Source organism: Heptranchias perlo, chromosome 2 (genome assembly GCF_035084215.1).
Source record: "Heptranchias perlo isolate sHepPer1 chromosome 2, sHepPer1.hap1, whole genome shotgun sequence".
Lineage (NCBI taxonomy): Eukaryota > Metazoa > Chordata > Chondrichthyes > Hexanchiformes > Hexanchidae > Heptranchias > Heptranchias perlo.
In genome coordinates, this window is record NC_090326.1 from 113,801,516 (window position 1) to 113,822,770 (window position 21,255).

The 21,255-nt window shown below is 43.5% G+C and overlaps 1 protein-coding gene across 1 annotated transcript in view; it reads left to right on the forward strand.

The window, feature by feature from the left end:
- The first annotated feature begins 1,200 nt into the window (after nt 1–1,200).
- Nucleotides 1,201–21,255, forward strand: part of LOC137342229 (inactive phospholipase C-like protein 2) — a 321,745-nt gene continuing 301,690 nt past the window's right edge. The window contains exon 1 of the mRNA XM_068006038.1: nt 1,201–1,873. Coding sequence (XP_067862139.1) covers nt 1,619–1,873 — 255 coding nt within the window. The 5' untranslated portion in view covers nt 1,201–1,618. The remainder of the gene's footprint in view (nt 1,874–21,255) is intronic.

The window sequence follows — 21,255 nt, forward strand, 5'->3', positions numbered from 1 at the left end:
ACCTTGCAGGGTCGACTGGGCTTGGTGTTTTGCCGTTGTCGTGTCCGGTGCCTCGTGGTCCGATGCCGGGTGGTCCGTCCGGTTTTATTGTTATTATGACTTTCGTAGTGAGATTTTACAACTGAGTGGCTTGCTGGGCCATTTCAGCGGGCAATTAAGAATCAACCACATTGCTGTGGGTCTGGAGTCACATTTAGGCCAGACCGGGTAAGGGCGGCAGGTTTCCTTCCCTAAAGGACATTAGTGAACCAGATGGGTTTTTACGACATCATTACTGATACTGGTATTTTAATTCCAGATTTTTTTATTTAATTAATTTAATTAATTAATTAAATTTAAATTCGCCAGCTGCCGTGGCGGGATTTGAACTCATGATTCTGGATTTTAGTCCAGGCCTCTGGATTACTAGCCCAGTAACATAACCACTATGCTACCGTATTTTTATTCCCTCCCTTAACTTCAAACTTTCATTAAAAGTTATTATGGCAGGCTACTGATGCGGGACATCCGCCTTAAGACACACCAGTGACTGGTGACTGCTCAATTGCACTTTGCATACTTTTAGATCAATTTTAAAATTCAGTTTTGACCAAAGGTCTTGGACCTGAAACATTAACTCTGTTTCTTTCTCCTCAGATGCTGCCTGACTTGCTGAGCTTCCCCCAGCAGTTTCTGTTTTTATTTCAGATTTCCAGCATCTGCAGTAATTTCCTTTACCATTTAAAATTCTCTGTTCCTCCAGCACCGTCCAATCAAATGTCATCATTTAATCGGGGGCGACTGACTGTCCAATGAGACTCTTTTCCGCAATTGGGCCAATACCAGTGTCGAGAAGGGTTGGCGGGCCGGCCAATTGAACGTTGGCGATTGTGACGCACTGACCAGTGAGATTCGTCCTTGGTTCTTTTGATTATCCAATTGGACTTCAGGGAGGCGGCGCGCTCCCCAATGACAGGGGGAAGGCGGGGGCGGGGGTGGGTGGGGAGGGGGGGGGGGTGTGGCGAGAGGGCTCGGGACACGATCAGGTGTTTCCTGGTTGACAGGAGCCGCCGGCGTGCGAGATGATTGACATCCTGTAGCCCCGCCCCCGTTCTCCCCACTACGAGTGAGAGGGAAAAAAAACCCAACCTCTGAGCTGTCAATCAGTGGGGAGGAGCGCCAGCCCCATCACCGGGGAAACGGAGCAACCGGAGCCCTCAGCTGTCAACGCGGGGTGGTGGTGTACTCTGCTGGGCTGCTTTTCTTGTAATATTCAGGGAAGGATTAAAACCCCGCATCTGCCACTCGAACACATCCCTGTGATGAATTGGTCGAGATAACATCAGAGGCGCAGAAATGTAAATGTTGCGGTTTTTTGATACATTTTTTTTCTCGTGTTGCGTGCTCAGAGGGATTTCGGTTGGTGGCAGTAGTTCTTTCGTTCGTATGCAGGAGGGACTGTCACTTACTATTATAGCGGGAGGTTTGCAACACGTATTTGGATCTTGTTTTTGCAATTTTTTAAATGATTTATACCATGCACGTTGCAGACAATCGGTTGCTTTTTAATTTAAATAGTTAAAAGTCTACCTTTTTGTTTAGTTTTTTGTAAGTTGTTTCATTTATAAAAAAGAAAGCCATGGCGGAAGGAAAGGCGGAACGTGGTGTCCCGTCTCTGGTGCCTTCGTGTTCTGCTTCGCCCTCCTCGGCCAGGGCTAAAAAGGAGGGAGTTGAAGCTGTCTCGAATGGGGACTGTGTGGGAGAGGAGCCGGTGACTGCAGCGGGAGGAGTCCTGCCATCAAGTCCCGGAGCAGAGACATTCACACCTTCACCAGCAACAGCATCATCCCAAGATGGAAAACCTGGCATCCCTCGCAGGAGCAGCATAATCAAGGTAAGATTGAAAATGATAAGGTAAATGCAAATAATTTCTCAATTTTCTTATATCAGCCCTCGCTGTTTTTATACAGTTTTTTTTTCCATGGGGAATAATCGCTAAATTGAAGATTACTTGACTAACTGTTTAAGGATCGTACGCATTGGAGGGACAGATGTTTTGCTCAGGAATCATGCCCTGTCTATTTAAATGAGCTCTTCTATAATTTACAGGTGCGATTATATGATTTTGAAGAAAATGTACAGAACAAACACTACGTATAAAAAGTAAATCAATTGCTAAAATATATTACAGACAAATCGAAAGCGGTGTGAAAAATTTACATTTCAAAGAAAGTTTTGCTTTCAAGTACTTTGTGAACATTTAATTTTAAAAATATAATCAACACTAAGGAGCATGTTACTGATTCACTCCTAATCCTACCTCTCTGCATACGCTGTTCAGCACTGGGTTGGTGAGAGACTGATAATGGATTGACATTTATTCTGGAGATGTGTGCATTAAGTACTGCTGGAATATTGTAGAGATTTGACATTTGGCTTGGGTATATTTGCTACTTTGTGGCTGTCATTGATATGATCATTTATTTAACCTGATAAGTAATTTTATTATTTCTTATAGTATTAGTGTAATTAATAGGTGATCACTGAAATTTGTTTTATGGTTTTACCTACCGTTACGGTGTTATGATTCAGTTGAGGAAGGCTAAGTTATATGGTTTTGCAGTAGTAATTGCTTTGAAACATTTGTACCACTCCGTTATTGTAACAGTTGTGACATTTGTATCTGTGGATGTTTTTGGTGAAACTGCTGTAGGCCTGATGTATATTTTACAAGATCAAGCTAAAACAAAAAATTGCTAATAACAGCAAAATGGTATACAACCCTGTGACATTAATATTTTTATTTGTGTAGCAGAAATGTTGGCAGTGTCATTAAGAAAAGAGAACGATCTATGCAATACAATGTATTTAGTTCTGTTTTAAAATCTTCCACATATTCTGGTTCTCTTTCTTTGCCCTCTCCCCCACCCCCAACTTTGATGAATGTTGATTAAAAGCATTCTGATTTTGAGGTCTCTGTCAGTGTCCTGTGAATGATTACTAGAAGGTACATAAGGGTAGCACAGATTGAATTATCCTTTAATTCATTTTTAAAGCTCATGTTCCATGTGGGAAAGTCCCCCCCCCATACTTTCTTGGACATTGTTACTACGTTATTACATGAAATGCTACATGACTGTACTGCTACCTGTAGTACACAATTTTAATGTTCTGATGTTGCAGAGTTTGGAATTAAAATAAGAAAAAGCATTAAATATCAGAGCTGGTAACTGAGAGAAGTCACCTGGGCCACCAGAATCTTAGAAACTGCTGCACACATGCACAGACATTAAAGGAAGTTTGTAAAATGCCTACACGTGAACTTTCAGTTGGTGCACAGTGCAATCTGCATGTATTGGTGATGTAATGTAATGGTAATATAATACTGATCCTTCAAAGTGATCACACTCTGGTTACAAGTCTGATCTTGTTCTACTTGACCAGTGTTAATTTCAAGTCCTGCACTATAAAGGAATTGTTGGTACTGAGTTATAATTCAAAGCAGCTGCAAGGCAAGAGAGGGAAGAGCTCACAATGAGAAAATTGTTAGATGGCATGATGCTGCCATTATCACATGGATCTAGTTCTGCATTTGAGGTTCCTAGCAGCATTTTTAAGAGAGAAAAGACGTACCCAAAATCATTAATGTGGAATACTAATTTACTTTGTTTCATTGCTTTTATGTACAAGCCTGAGCATACAACATGTCGCAACAAAAGAAATGCAGATTTCAATTCTCCTTACATTTAAATGACTCGCTTACCAGCTCAATATGTGAAGTTTGATACATTAGTAGTTTCTTAACCTTTTGCTCGTTCAGGCATGAAATCAGTGAGTAGTGATCACAATAACATTCATTGAATGGATTAAGCTCTAAGTAGTTAAAACATCAGAACTTGTATTTGTACAAGTGGTGCCTGATTTGTAACATGTGCGTATGCAAGGAGGAGTAAGTGTAGAAAAAACACAAGTTCCAAATATAAGGTATGAATGTGAATTAGTAGGATAATGCTTCTGACATCCGGGTTGAGGACTTCAGCAGCAGTTTATCCACGGGAAAGCTTATAAAACAAAATCTGAGCTGCTGTACAGCTGCTGTAGAATTTTTCTGTTGCAAATCTGTGCCTTGGGGCTGTTAGCATTAGGCTTTAGGAGTGCTGATCAAGAAGAATCAATTGATAAAACTGCTGCATTGACGAGTGCTTAGAAATTATATTAGTTAAGTATTTTTGGTTACTTGCTGTAGAAAAAAGTTTTAAAGCTTTAAGACAACCGTTGCAATATTGCTGTCTCTTTAACACAGTGTGATTATTGTCAGAGTTTGATCAGTAATCTCTGAATAATCATACAATAATAATTACTCTCTAAAGTGGTTATTTCTGGATTTCTTTGAAGGTCACCTATGTGACCACACTTCGAATTGATTGGGCTATTGTCTGCTAACTTAAAAAGTGGTGAAAGAGATGTACGATCATGATTGGGTGGTGGGAATAACCTTCATGTTTTTAACTCATGCATGCAGCATAAGGTCCTTTGTAGGCAAGATCTTGTGTTGTTTTATATCGCACTTACTGAAATTAAGATTGTTCATAATGGATACAGTATTGGGTAGCAAGATATGACAATTACTGGCAGGGACTAACCACCTAGGAAATATAACCATCGGTGGGAAATACAAAACAATGTAAGGTCAGGATTAATTTTCCAGGCATGTGAAATGAGACTGCAGTGCATCATTGTTATTGTGCATTGTACAAAGATCAAAGTGACTACAAATAAAAGCTGTGCTGGATTGCTTCATTTGGTCTGATGGAGCTCCTGGCACAATTAGTTTTTTTGTGAGGTATTGTGCACAGTTACCATATTAAATTCAGAATTGCATGACTTGCACCCATAAACAGCAAGTGATCCTATTTTATATTCTGTAACAGTTGATGTCAAGCATGAACTAAGTTTATTACTTGGTAGTGCAGTGCAGGGGAAGCATGACAGATGAATTCTGTCTACTTTTTAAACATGAAGACCGTGTCATTTTTCAAGAGCTAATGTAGGCAGACCTTACTGTATATGAAAACTATCAGATAACATTGTGCTATTCTATTAATGCTATGCTGCCATTTTGAAATGTTCAGATCAACATATCAATTTATTAAATAGAACATTTACCTATGAAAATATGTTATGGAGTTGCTTTACTACTGTCAGGTTCCAAATCTGTTATTCTGAAACTTTAGGGAAATGGCGGCACAATTAAGAATTAAGAATATCTCGGTGGCTGTATTTTACTTTAATAACTTTCAAAATGGAAACTATAATGTCAAAGATAATATTTTTGAAGTATAGTACTGCAGTAATGTCTAGAAATGTTGCCAATCGTACATTTTAGAAACGAAAAAACACTTTCTGTTGTAATATCCCTTTGTTTGTTAATGCTGTTACCAGACCAATGATCTCCATATTTTAGTAATATGGAATAGTGGCATTTTAAAGTCACTGGGGTTGAATTTCCGCTTTGGGCGCAATCAGGAATATGCGCTCGAAATTGCTCCGGTTTGGTTATGGTTCAAGTTTCCACTAAAATGTATTTGCATAATCACCAAAGCAAAACTTTCCATGAATCAGCGCAATCGGGCAGCGTAATAGAATGTCATCATTTATTTATTTTTCTTTGCATTAAAAAATATTCACTGATGCATTTAAGAATGGTAACCTGGTGCAGTTTTATTAATACAGCTAAAAATGGGTTTATCACAAAAAATAAGCATTTTTATGAAGTGTTTAGTCCTCCACCTGTGAGTAAAATTATTTTAAAAAACACTGAAAATGACTTTAAAAAACTATACTGAACCATTTACGAATTTCATTGGTGTACATTATTCAGTTTCTTAGTAAATTAAATACTTTTTGATATGCAGAAACTTTTAAAAGGTGCCTGTGTGCCTAAGAAAATGAGCGCAATTTGAAGAGCCTTCCTGAATCAGTGCTAACGGCGGAAACTCACAATGTCGATCTGGGGGGCGTGGCCAGTTTTGTGGGCAGGGTCTGATCCGGGCCAATTGAATATACACCAGTGTAAAAGATCACGGAAAACATGAACATAAGTGGTTTTGGGCGTAACTCACTTACATTTAAAAATCCCCGATCTTTTACGCTGGTTTGGCCGATTGCGCTGATATCTGGGTGCAAAACTAGCGGAAACGAGCATAAACTCTACCCCATGATTTCAATATCATCAAAAACACAATTCCATGAGGTGCATGCCTATTTTATTAATTTGAAGGGGCTGGCTTGTATTGCAAAACACAACTCCGCTGACCCAAACCGCAAATTGCCTGTTCTGCCATAGGTAAAATATTATGGTCTATAAATTCGGCCGCTCGGCGTCCATTTTTCACCTACTAAGCTCCCATTATGGCAAGCAAGAAGCAGGCGCGCATTTTTTTCTGAAAGTGTGCCGCCCACTATATTGGGAAAGGATGTTGCACTGTCGACAGGAGCACACGCCGGCAACATTGAAGGTGAAGTATAATTTATGTAAATTATGGTCTTGAGCTTCTTAAGAACCTGTTGTAGATTTTCGAATGCTCCAGTGCTTCATTCACACAGCACAACGTGGCACTAACTGGCTGGAAGGCCCCGATGCTCACCTGAAAGTGGAGCCGGGAGGAGCAGGAGCCTCTCCCGACCTCACAGTAAAAGAAAACGGGTTGCCCCCCCTTGGCTACCGATCCTCCCCAGAGCTGATTTTCACCCCCACTCCCTCTGGGCCAACAATCAGTCCCCCACCCTCCAGCACCCGTTCCCCTCCTCCCCACGGCCAATGATTGGCCAACCCCATGCCAACGTACCCCGCCCCCCTTGCAACGATCACTCCACCCCATCCAACAATCGGCCCCCGCGTGCAACGATCGCTCCCCCATGCAATGATCATCGCCTCCCCCCTTGCAACGATTGTCTCCTCCCACCGTGCAATGACCACCCCTCGCGCAACGATCGCCGCCTCCCTCGCGCAACGATCGCCGCCTCCCCCGCGCAACGATCGCCGCCTCCCCCGCGCAACGATCGCCGCCTCCCCCGCGCAACGATCGCCGCCTCCCCCGCGCAACGATCGCCGCCTCCCCCGCGCAACGATCGCCGCCTCCCCCGCGCAACGATCGCCGCCTCCCCCGCGCAACGATCGCCGCCTCCCCCGCGCAACGATCGCCGCCTCCCCCGCGCAACGATCGCCGCCTCCCCCGCGCAACGATCGGTGTACTGCGCAACAATCGATTGCACCCCCCCCTCGTGCAACGACTCCACCCCGTACAACAATTTCCCCCTGTGCAACGATTCCCCCCCCCACCGTGCAACGATCCACGATTTCCCATCACGCAACGATCCCCCGCGTGCAACGATCCCCCCCCCCACCGTGCAACGATTTCCCCCCCTTTCAACGATTCTCCCTCTCGCCCCGTGCATCGATCACCCCCCCACCCCCCGGTGCAACGATTCCCTCCGTACACCGATTGTCGCCTCCCCTGTGCAACGATCATCCCCCCGTGCAACAATCAATTGTCCCCCCCCTTGCAATGATCCTCCTCCCGCCCCGTGCATCGATTTCCCCCCTCGCAACGATTCCCCACCCTCGCAAAGATTCCACCCCACATCCATTGCCCCCCTTCATTGATTACCCCCCCCCAGTGCAACGGTGGACCATCCCTCCGCCAGCCCGTGCAATGATCCCCCCCCCCCCCTGCCCGTGCAATGATCCTCCCCCCCCCTGCCCGTGCAATGATCCTCCCTCCCTCCCCGTGCAACGATTTCTCTCCGTCTGTGCAATGATCCCTCCCAAGCATCGATCCCCACCCCGAGCAACAATTCCCACCCCAAGCAACGATCCCCCTTCCCCCCCCCCCCCCGAGCAACGATTCCCACCCCGAGCAACGATCCCCCGTGCAATGACTTCCCCTCTTGCAACGATTCCCTATCCTGCCATGACCACCCTTCCCCGTGCAACGATTTCCCTTCCCCGTGCAACGATTTCCCTTCCCCGTGCAACGATTTCCCTTCCCCGTGCAACGATTTCCCTTCCCCGTGCAACGATTTCCCTTCCCCGTGCAACGATTTCCCTTCCCCGTGCAACGATTTCCCTTCCCCGTGCAACGATTTCCCTTCCCCGTGCAACGATTTCCCTTCCCCGTGCAACGATTTCCCTTCCCCGTGCAACGATTTCCCTTCCCCGTGCAACGATTTCCCTTCCCCGTGCAACGATTTCCCTTCCCCGTGCAACGATTTCCCTTCCCCGTGCAACGATTTCCCTTCCCCGTGCAACGATTTCCCTTCCCCGTGCAACGATTTCCCTTCCCCGTGCAACGATTTCCCTTCCCCGTGCAACGATCGCTCCCCTCGTGCAATGAATGCCCTCCCCCCCGTGCAACGATTCCACCCCCTCCCCCCAATCTATGCAACTGTCTCTCCCCGCCTCCCCGCGGTCGCTCCCCCCGTCCAACAATCACTTGCAAGTTACATAGAAAGTATACAAAGTATATATGACTGATGACTTATGACTCTGATGTATGACTTATGGTGCATTATCCTTTCATAAACCCAGTGGTTTGGTTTCCTTTTCTGGAAGTCACAATGGTTACCATCCCCAAAACAAAGTAGCCACCGGAAAAGCTTGGTTGTCAAATTCTACTCTCACCCTTACTTCTTTTTTGTTTCTTTAATACCTTTGTTTTCTTTATGCCAGCTTGTTCTATATTGTTCTGCTTTTATTTTACTTTTGTTCCTGAGGAAGTAAAGAGCTTGCATTTATATATCGCCTTTCACATGCTGAGGATGTCCCAAAGCATTTCACAGCCATTTAATTATATTTGAAGTGTAGTCATTTTTTTTTTGTGGGCAAACATTTTCAAGTTCTGGAGTGGAACTTGAATCCACAGCCTTCTTACTCAAGCAAGAGTACTGCCACTGGTCCAAGCTGACACTTGCTCAGAAAGGTTGTGAAACTACTCCATAAGTATTACAGAGTGGTTTCACCCATGCCAAAGGAAACATCAATCGTCAGTAAAGAAAATATTCAGGAAAGATATTAATTATGGGTCACTATGGTGACCAAAAAGGTCATGCCATAGAACTATAAAAATATTTTTTGCTTGCCAAGAAAATGTCACTCCTACAATACTGACATCAAGTAACTCCCCAGTTACTTTGGAAAATCATGTTGGCAAAATCAATCTTTCGTTAACAATTTTTTTGTGAGATTGGATTAATTATAATTCATGGTGCAGTGCATAGAACTTAAGTTTAGTATTACTGTATGTGTGTTTGAGTGGGTCTTCATTAGTGATTGCCCTGTTTATGTCCACAAATGTCAGCTCTGTTAGCATTATTGGATGTAGCCAAATGTGTAAAGGTAGGTTAGTCTCTAGGGTGTAGGCTGGCAGCAGAAGCTACCTGAAAAAAAGTACTATTTTGTAATTGATTTGGCTAGGGAAAAGTGAAAACAGAATAATTTCACATATCCAATTAATTAATTTTCATAAGTTATTTTTTAAAAATCATACCAAGATTACTGGGTAGCATAACCCAGTAATCTTGGTATGATTTTTAAAAATAACATGAAAATTAACTAATTGGATATATGATAGTCAGCATAACCAAATGTTAGTAGCATTTCTAATCAGCTAATCCTTTTGAAACTTTAGTAAACTTGTGTAATAGGAAGAGTACACTGTTTCCTTTTTACTGTAACTTCTGCATATTGCCACCATAAACTCACTTGCTACAGCCCAATAAAATCGAAATTCCAGAAGCAGTTTTTTTTAGTATCAGAAACTGCAGTGAAGTTGATATCAAGTTTATCTTTAGGTTGCAAAAAATATGGTTTTTCTAACTTTAAAACTTTGCGTATCAGTACATTTTTGTGTAAGTGCACAGATTGGTCTCCGGAGGGATGAGCCATCTAAACAAGAACGTATGCTGATTACGAAGCTTCCAATCCAACATTAGATCCATATTATATAAGTGAAGTTTCAAATCAGAGCCTCACTTGATCGGAGTCTGACTCCAAGAATTGGATATGGAGGTCAGCATGCCCGATGTGTGGCATTTCTGATTTTCTGGCAGTTAATTTTAACCACTGGAATTGGGCAAGCTGACCTCTGTGCCCAGTTCTCCACCCCACACTCCTTTCAAGCTAGGGTCTTCACCAAGAGTCCCATCTTGCAAAATTTATGCTCAAAGCTCTGCTAGTCCTTCTGAGTGAATGGATTTATTGTTTTTGAAAGCCTAAGGATTTTGAAGGGGGTCCAGGCCTTGGCAGATTGGCAACCAGAATTTTTGCAATACACTCCAGGGCGCACTGCAGTGTTACAAAGTCATCCAGCATGGTACTGCGCATGCGGAGAGTGAACTCCTCCAATTGCTACGCCATCTGCAGCATACTCCAGTGCCAGCACAGACATTTGATGCTCGCAAGCAACCTTCTTTTAAAAGCAAGATTGATGAGATCTACAACCCCATGCTCATCGGCTAAGGGTACGGTGGGATGAGAAAGAAGTAAAACAGAAATTCATAGTGTACCTGCAGCTGATATCTCTTCAACTACTCCCCTGTCTTCGACACGCTGCTTGGCCTTCCTCTGCAGAATTTGGGAGGTTCCTTCTCATACTAGGTGTGAGCTTGGAGGTTGAGGGTTTGCCACCTGAAAACCACGTGTCAGTATGCACCCCGTAATAGGTGTGATGATATGCATACACCCAGCAATTAAATTCCATGTGAGGTTTTTAGTGGGGTGATTGCATGCAAGACTGTGAGTGAAGCAACGTTTCCAGGTGTTATGAAAAATGGGTCGGTGCTGAACCTGCTTTTAATTTTGCCCCCTCCTCCTTCTCTCCTGAAGTGCACTGGGATACAGTTCCACTGCTGCCAGTGCTTCCCAGTATCTTGTCCAACTGTTCATTCTTAAGTGACCTTAGACTGTGATTTTTGGCAGACTATTTCACTGTCTGAGGTCCCTCTCTTTACTAAGCACCACGGGAATATCCAGAAACGGTGGTGATTCAGTGCCAGAGTTAGAGGAGGAGATCAGGGGAGACCCTGAGGAACTGCAGCCTCTACTTCTTTGCTGTTGTGCTCTATGCCCCGATTTATAAAACCCAAAATGCTGTTGGCCGTTGTTATGCTTTATCTACTTGAATTTTCAAGGAATTATGTATTTGAATGCCTAGGTTTCTTTGTTCGTCCATGTTCTTCAGCAAATTTGGACTAGTGTATGGACCCATGGTTTGCTTTTTTTTCTCTTAAAATGCATTACTGTACACTTCTCAGCATTAAATTGCACCTGCCACCTATTTGCCCATTCTGCTAACCTGTCTATCCTCCTGAAGCCTTTTACAGTCCTCCTTCTTGTTTGCCAAGCCTCCTACTTTTGTGTCAATAGGACGTTTCAATATGGTGCTCCCTATGCTCCAGTCCAAATAACCAAAATGGCTCCAGCACTGACCCCGTGATGCATCAGTTCCAACACTTCTCCAGTCTGAGCAACATCTGTTAATCATAACTCTTTGTTCACTGTCCATCAACCAACTTTGTATCCATGTGTTGTCTTCTCATACTATTTGACACCAGCATCTTTTTTTTGAAGTAGGCATTGAAATGGCTCAGTGTTTTTACCACATTTTATATGTGTTTAAGTGGAAGCTGCCGTTACATCAAAAGCAAAATACTGCAGATGTTGGAAATCTGAAATAAAAACAGAAAATGCTGGAAATACTCAGCAAGTCAGGCAGCACCTATGGAGAAAGAAACAGAGTTAACGTTTCAGGTCAATGACCTTTCATCAGAACTGGAAGAAGTTAAAGATTTAACTTTTTAAGTAAGTACAGAGCCAGGAAAAGGGGGAGGGGAAGAGTAGGGGAGGAAAGAACAAAGGGGAAGGGTGGAGGGCAGGAGTGTAGCGGTTCAAGAAGGCGGCTGACCACCACCTTCTCAAGGGCAATTAGGGATGGGCAATAAATGCTGGCCTTACCAGCGGCGCCCACATCCCATGAATGAATAAAAAAATATTAATTGGCCATTAATCTTGTTTGCTGTTTGTGGGTCCTTGCTGTGCACATATCGCCTGCTGCAATTGGCTACATAATAAGGACTAACTTCAATAGGTAAGTAACTGCATGTGAAGTGCTTTGGTATGTCATGACGGTGTGATAAAATGCTATATAAATGCAAATTCTTTCTTTCATTGCATTCTTTCTATTAACATTTGTAACGCCACTATTTTGTTGTAGACAGTGCTTTGTGTTTCAGTTGAAACGTTTGCTCAGTTTTTACTGTTAAAATCCTCGGTTCCCTAGAGGGTTTCTTCAGTTTCCTGTTCAGACCTTGCTTTGCAGATGAGATCAGTGGCAAGAGCTGATTGTTATCAGTGCCGTTAAATTGGACAGGAAACTGTACTGGACTGGCCTTCCACTTGAAGCTATGAACTTATTATCAGAAGTGACTATAGTCTTCAAACTGAGTTCCATATTTATTTTTCTAAAATAAATATAAAGTTAATAGTCTAATTGTAGAAAGTTTAGATTAATTGCTATTGATTCATTTGTACTCTTGGAAGAAACAAAATAGTACAATAGTTTAAGAATTATTTTTTAATAAATGATATGGAAGTGACAAAATCTTCAATAATTTGAAGAAGTCTGCCATCAAAAGCTTGTATGCAACGCTGGATTACTTGCATAATCCAATTCTAGCTCTTTTGAAGAGGATGTGGTTGTACTGTGTAGCAACTTCTCTTTGGCTAGAATATTACCTGGTAGATGGATTTTATGTAGCATGTTACCAAAGCCAGAGGAAGTACTGTAGAATTAGCAAGCCAGCTAACAGTACTGTGCATAGCAATTAGTGTTGTGGCAAACCAATAGCGACTGTGAAAAATGTTTCCTGGTCATATTTGTGTTCCATGGGGTACTAGTACATTGTGCCATCTTGGTTTGAATTGTGAATTTTAGACTTAATTCCAACCTATGACAATATCAAAGTATGATCATTCAGAGTGGATGAATTTCCAAATTTGAAGAAATTGTCCTGGAAAAGTGGAAATATATTTCAGTTTTCAAAAAAAAATTCCCGGCCCTCTGTGGCAAACGAGGTATTAACCTGTTGCCGAACTGAGCTCCTTTATGCTTAAACCAGAGCAATATGTTAACTTTTCCAACTTTCAGTAGGATAAATAGTCCAGTTAATATGCTTATCAAAAAGTTTAATTTCACAAAGATTCAAACAGTTTCTCAGATACATTTCTTTTGGTGGACTAAATTTGAAGCAAATTCCATCACGTATAACTTCAACAGGACAGATGTCTTATTAAATTCACCCGAATGGTTAGTAGAGCCTTGAGAAACTGAGACTATTTCCACTGGATTAAGGAAGGTGAGAGGAGATTTAATGGAGGTTTTTAAAATTATGAAAATATTTGATGGAGTGACTAGGGAAATACTGTTTCGTGTGATTGGGGAGTAAGTGACACATCATCAATTTAAAATGATCTTTAAGAAAGTGAAGAAAGATGTTAGGAGAAAGTTCTTTACATAGAAGGTTTTTGGAGCATGGAATGCTTTGCCACAGGGAAGTATTTGAGGCAGAGACCACTGCATCAGAAAGGAAAATTCGATAAATATTTGAAGCAGAGGAAGGAACACAGCTATGCTGAGAGAGCAATGCAGTGGATAGAGTCAGATTAAGAATTCCTGGGGCTTTGAGCACCAAGAACATTCAAGTCCGCTCCACAACTCCTGCTCAACTCCTCCCATTATCCATTAAAACACACACGTGCAGTAAAATTCGTGAAGAAATAGGTCCGTAGAATGTTTACACATTGCATTAGTAATAAAGCTAATCATATCACAATATACTACGTTTAAATCAAACCGATCCAGTGGCTGCATGCAATTTTTCTGCATTAAGGTGAGTATTACCAGGGACCTCATATTTGGCTGGGACCCCTGGACATTGGCCCTTCATGCACATGCGTTAATCCGCCCCTACCAGTGGGGTTAGCTTTGGACTGCTAAAACAAAGAGCCATTGAAGAGCCGACTGGCCTCCTTCTGTGTTGTAAGCGTCAATGGTTCTAAGTCCGGCAGTCGGACTTGAACTCACGACTTCCTGTTTTAGAGACTGAACTAAGGACACAAAGCTATGCCCTACTTTTAGTCGGTATTAGTGTCAAATATTGAAGTGCCGCTGGAGCAGCTTTTGAATTCTGATATAAACATGGAAGCCATGCTTATGATGTTAAGCCAAGGGACTAATACCTCAACAAAGATTGGAAAGTATACTCCATTGAAAAAAATCAAGGGGGTAGATTTTCAACTTGTAACTGGGGCGTAAAACTAGTGTTGCAGCTTGCTCCCCTGTTATAGAAAGCACCCGGTTTTCGTTTCCGTTGAAATCAATGGAAATAAAAATCAGGCAGTTTCTATAACGGGTGGGCAATCCGTAACGCCATTTTTACAACCGGGTGGCAAGTTGAAAATTTTGCCCAAGAAATGTGAAGGGTTACTTTATGCTATGTGTCAAGGAAAGTGTTCTGTTTCTACACGATGAATTGAGAGACTCACAATTCAACTGTATAAATAATTTAAGTAACATTAAATCAATAACTTAAACAATATTAAGTGATTGCTACTTAAGTTCCAAATTTTCAAATATGCTCAACAGATATAATTGTGTGAATAAACAATAAAAAAGTGAATTTCTTATGAGAAATTTACATTGAAGATCAGGTTTTCTGGTTGGACAGTCTATTGGCTATCAAGAAGAATCTATTATATTTTTTGCAGGAAGACCAGCCATAGATTATCTTTGTTTTCCACAATAGATTGTGAAGGCTAGAGTAACAAGCCATGTATTGATTGTCATACTGAGTTACTTCAAAAGGGTTTGACTGTTGATTGAATTAACAGCTGTAAAATCTTGGTGTACTGCCAGACAAGTGTTGATTCTTGTAACATTTGCCATCGCTAATCGTTAATTTGAGAGTAGTTGATTAAAGACCTGCTGTTATGGTTCTCACTACTTGACATTTTCAAGATGAATTTAAACTTGTGACAATATTTACAATATGTGTATCATCTTTTATAAAAACTATAGCCTTGTTGACCAAAACAAATGGTACTTTTTTTAACCATTGCAGAGTACTAACTACAGTAATGTACAATACTGGCATAATTGATAAAAGAATGTATATGCGTGAAAAATTAAGTGCTGTCTGGTTTTGTTATTATTACATTAAGGGTTCTTTAAGTTTTTGTGAACTGTATAGTTTGGTTTCAACTTAATGAAATACCTTTTCCATGTCTGTTTTGAAACTACAATCAGTGGATGCCATGTTCTGTGACTCTTGATCTGTACATTAGATTTCATATCCGTGGCATTAAGTGAAATGGCCACTTACTGGGTATCTGTCTCAGCATGGCTGGAATGGGCATGCTTCAGGAATGCAGACCTCAAACATAGAGTTTTTCTATCTCTATTCCTTCTTTTGTATATCTGCAGGTATTCTGTCATTATGGGCTCGATATTACCAGGGCTGTGGGTTCACGGCGGGGGGGGCTATGCGCCCAGCGAAATCAGTCTGCCCCACGCGCGATCGCAGCCTAATTGGATCCACTTACCTGGTCTTCCGGGTTCCCCACTGCTGAGCTGCGCATCGGGCGGACTGCGCATGCGCAGTAAGGTCTGTCAGCTGGAGGAGCTCTATTTAAAGAGGCAGTCCTCCACTGACTAATGCTGCAACAAATAGGAAAAATTACAGCATGGAGCAGCCCAGGGGGAAGGCTGCTCCCAGGATAATGATGCCTCACTCCAGGTATCATTGGATGGGGTGAGGAGGAGGAGGGGAAGGACAGAGATCTTCCCCCCGGCGGGCTGGAGGAAGCGGCCTGCCTCTGCCACCAAGAAGGCCTGGCTCGAGGTGGCAGAGGAGGTCACCTGCACCACCAACATATCGCCCACCTGCATACAGTGCAGGAGGCGCTGCAATGATCCAAGTAGGTCAGCCAAAGTGAGTACACTTACTCATTCCCCTACACTCTGTCTGCCACATCACCGCCCCCACTCCACATCTCCTTCTGCACTGCCAACACTACTCTGTCATATCACCCCTCACACCCACTCAAACCTCATCCTCATCTTACCTGCACTTACTCACCTCGCCAGTACTCATCCCGCCACTACCACTCAACCCAATCCTCATACAATCTCATGGCTCTATCTCATACTCACTCTCTCATGCATCTCTTTCACAGTCAGCCTCACTCAACCTGCCACTACCTGTGCTGCAGCCACAGGGCATGCATCACATATGTGCAATAGGCAGCGTAAGGCAAACGTGTTGTGAGCATGAAGGGGATGCACAAGGGTGTTTGAGGGTTTGTCATGGTTTTTACTTCTATTTAATTTCTGACCAACTCACATCACATATTATATTGGCACCACTACTGCCACGTCTTTGCGAATCTTGTCTGGTTTGTGCAATAATGCCCTTTCCTGAGGATCACAATGAAGACCCACACCTGATGCCACCCATTGTGTCACTGCAGAGTGGGTGTAGGTGTATTTGCAGGGCTCTTTTGTGCAGACGACTGAGAGACGTCGGCGATGTCCCCGGTGGCACCCTGGAAGGATGCGGAGGAGAAGTTGTTGAGGGCAGTGGTGACTTTGACAGCGACAGGTAAGAAGATGTTGCTCGGGCCAGCCGGGAGCAGCTCGGCATGAAGGAGGCTGCAGATGTCCACGACTACATGTCGAGTGACTCTGAGCCTCCGTGTACACTGCTGCTTAGAGAGGTCCAGGAAGCTGAGCCTCGGTCTGTGGACCCTGTGGCGAGGGTAGTGCCCTCTGCGACGCATCTCTCTCTGCGGTTACCCTCCCTCCTGCTGTGCAGGTGGATGTGTCACAGCACTGTGTTGAGCTCAACATGTCAGAGGTAGACGGCGTGGCCGGCGAGGCTGCTGATGCTGTTTGCCCTCCGAAGAGGTCATGACTGCAGCCACGGAGGCCCCCATCCGGAAGATGAACATCTGAGGGGGTCCGCAAGGTAGGTACATGTCTCTGGACCCCGGGGTAAGAGTGCAAGTTTGTGAATTTGATTGTTAGGAGGAGGGTGGTGGAGGCCAAACTTTGTCCAAAGTGACAGAGTGGCCTCCTGCAATGAGTGAGGGTCTTCTCCCCCCCCCCCCCCACCTGTCAAATGGACCTTTGCAGCTGCCACAGGCTGATAGCTGCAACACCTCCATTTCAACTGGGAGTGTTTCCCCCAGTATGGGAAACAGTCCCAGTTCTTTCTAAAATCGCTCCCCTCCTGAAATATTCCCTTAATCAGGTCTGTTAATGACCTGAAATACCAAGCTAAATACTCTCAAGTGGCACCCCGCCGGCTTTAATTGCCTGCGGGAGTCCCACATGCGGGGGCTGCGCGCACACGTCGGCGTGTCTGTGGGGAACCCGGAAGTGGGCGGGTTGGAGCCGGGCTCCCGACCCGCTCCGGGATTCCCCGATTTTCAGAGCCCCCCTCGCCAGGAACGCACCCGATAGCGGGTGCTGAAATGGAGCCCTATGCATCTCATATCTACCATCTATGGCAAACTCTTAGGATTTGTAGTAAACATTTAGAAATGCATGGGAATGCAAGTCGTGAGTGACAAATTTTAATAGAGTTTTTCAAATTGAGTCGATAAAGGAAATGCAGTAGGTATAGCGTATATGGATTTTCAGAAGGCATTCGATGATGTTTCACAAGAGGATTATTAGAAAAATCCAGGCATATGGTATAAGAGGAAATGTAGCAGCATGGGATACCAAGTTGGTTGACAGACAGGAAACAGTAGTGTAGTGGTTATGTTACTGCACTAGTGATCCAGAGGCCTAGAGTAATAATCCAGTAAGGAACGTGAGTTGGTAGCTTGAGAATTTGAATTCAGTTTAAAAGAAAATCTGGGAGGAAAAAAAAAACTGGCATTCGTAAAAGCAACCATGAAACTGTTGGATTGTTAGAAAAACCTAACTGGTTTACCCATGCACTAAAGGAAACTTGCCACCCTTTCCTGGTCTGGCCAATATATGACCTTAGCCTCACATCAATGTGATTGACTCTTAACTGCCCTCTGAAGTGGTTGTATCAAACTGCTAAATGCGATGATTCAAGAAGTTTCACCACCACCTGCTCAGGGCATCTGGGGATGGGTAATAAATGCTGGCGTTACCAGTGACATCCACATCCTGAGAATGAATTTTAAAAAAAAACAAGGGTTGTTGCTTGCACTGGAGAAGGGTTGGAAGTAATGCGGGGTTCACTTTTGTTCTTGGCATATATACATGATCACAATCTTAAAAGTAGGAGGTTTGGCAAACAGTGCAAAAGACTTCAGGAAGATATAGACAGATTAGCTGAATGGACAGACAGATGATAGATGCAATTTCAATAAATGTGAGGTAATATATCTTGGGAGAAAAGGATATGGAGTATACATTCAGTAGAAAGACACTGAAATGTATTGATGAACAGAGGTCCAAATAGATAATTCTCGAAAGTACAAATGTGGATAGATAAAGCCATAAAAAGGACAATAACACTTTTACTGGTGGAGTTATGTCCGCTGGAGTTATGACAGGAGACCGATGATAGCCCCGTGGAATTTCAGGGCCTCAGTGTTATGTGTTTTTAGTTTTATTTAAGCTGTTCGAGCTTTGTTGGTCCTGTTCCTGCTGCTCCTGGTGTGTATTTTTAGTCATGCTCTGCTCTGGTGTTTCTTCTTATCCCATTCCTGGTATGTTTCTTTTAGTCCAAATCCAGTGCTTCTGTATTTAGTCCCATTTCCGATATTTGTGTTTCTCTTACTCCTCTCCCTCTTTGGTGTTCTTTTTACTCCCACGCCCGGTATTTTTGTTGTTTTCAATTTGGCTTCTGGTATTTGCGATTTGAATGCTCTTTTTTTTGTGACATGAAGTCCACTGCGTGCACCATGCTCTATGAAGAAAAAAGATACAACACTGTTAGTACATACAGCTTCACATATAAGCAGATTTTGTTGTTGGACGCCTGTTAGCCTTGCACAAAACTGAAAACCCAAAAACAAAATCTAATTAGTTAATAAATTGTTTGCTTTAAAGGGATTTTGAGACTTGATTTAACGGATAGAAACTGTGTGGGGATATTAACTAGGAATGGGGTTTTGGGCGGGCAGGCAGGAAGGGGGCGAGCGTCATACCACCTCCCACCCCCCTCCCCCCCCCAACCCACCAACGTCAATTTGAGGCCCGAGCTCTTTTAGCTCCCGGGCCTCATTTACATCCCGGGGGCCAGCGGGCCAGCTGTCCATCCGAAACATGCATAAAGAGGGAGCTGGCTGGCTGCTGGCACTCCGGTAAGTCACTGGGGTGGGGGGGGGGGGGTCTTATGGGTGGGAATGGTGGGGGCCCAGGGCAGCAGAGGCCCAGACCTCCTTAGTGGGACCAGGAGGAGCCCTTCTTACCCAACAGGTTTTACTGAGTGAGGCAACCACAGCGGGCACCCTGCTCAGTTGGCAGTTAAAATGCCATCAGGGTCCCAATAACATAGGACCCTGATTTGCACGTATTAATGAGACTCCTGCCTGAGCCAGGCAGGCATCTTGGCTGCCTAAACAAAAAGGGCCCGGTTAAAGCAACGGCAGGCGGGAATGGAGCAGTAACGGGGCAGTAAGTTTTCGGAGGTGATTTTAACTGTGTGGCCGCTCCTTTCCCATGGGCGGGATGGGTTAAAATCGCCCCTTGTGGGTATAAACCATTGTTTCATCCCGACAGTGAAGCCAGTTGACATCGCAAAATTGTTTGACTCCCTGTTCACATCTTCTTGAGCTTATTGAAACTGTAAGTTTGTGTAACATTTATACGGTACAGTGTCATTAGATATGACTTTAAAATTATATAGAGCCTGCATATTCCATCCTTGATGCAGCCAGGACCTGTTCCTGTGCTAGTGAGTACAGTGCATGCTGAACGTAGTGTCAGCTGGCACTGCGCCCTGGAGTACTCTGAAGCTGCCCGGCTCAGATACTGAGTCCATCACAGACAAGGAGCATTTATATGATTTTTAAGTTGGTTTCAAATGATTTTAAAGTAGATGTTATTGTCTCTGCTGACCCCAGGAAGAGCCAGGAGAAGACTGGCAGTAGTCCCTGGGCAAGCAATGGTAAGCTCCTAAGTCACTGTGTGGAAGGGCCTAGTAGTGTCCTCCTTCCCCTTCATATAGACTAGTGTTGTCCAATAGAAATTGTTGACTAGCTACAGGCGTGGCTACAGTGACACTATTTTAAGCACATGTGCTCATTTTAGTAGGAAACGCCTTACATACACTCACACAACACAAGTAAATGCACTTCATGTGTATATTTACTTAACAAACATCTACACTGTTCAATAACAAAGGAAGTAAAGCATTCCCAACGGTCAAAAAAACACTTGGACACACTACTTTTCCTCTTGCCATTTTACCAAAATGCACAGAGGTTAAAGTAAACATGCAGATGCCGTGCAATTATGCGTATTGAGATCACATGCCCAACAATGGTATCACTTATTTTTTATTTACTAATTGGAATCATAATTAGCCACATCTGGATTCCCAATTATGTATTGGTCAACACTGGTATAGGCCCCAAACACCTATCTTTTTAAGCCTCAGACGCAGGCCTAACAAAAATTCCCACTCTCCCCTACAGGGTTCCCTTTAAATCCCCACTGCCTCTTCAGATGCTGCAGTGGTGGTGCTGTTGCAACACTGCCAGAATTTCCCAGATTTACAGCGGTGAGCTCCATCTTGGTGTCAGTGATCCTGCTGAAAGCCCGTCTTGCATACCTGATGAGACCTGACCAGGAAACTGGATTGGGATTATAACGGGGTTAAAGCAACGGTTGGAACTCCTGCCCTGTCAACAGCAGGAAAATGCAAGCCTAAATCTCTCTGATGATACAAAAGCAGCTAATACCATTTGTTTGTTGAAGTAAAATTGAAATATATTCATATCATGTGGTTAATATTTGATTTCATTAAAGTAATAAGGTGTTACAGAACTTGTCTGTGTGAAATCAAGTATGTTAAGTACCATAGAATGCTGTGGAATGTGCTGTTGTTGCTAATTTTACCAAGCTTAGCACTTTTCACACACAAGGTCATTAGAACATGAAGTGTTTGAATACTTTCCCACTCCAAAAAACTCTGGGGTAAATTTTCATCTTCAGTGCTTGTGGTGCA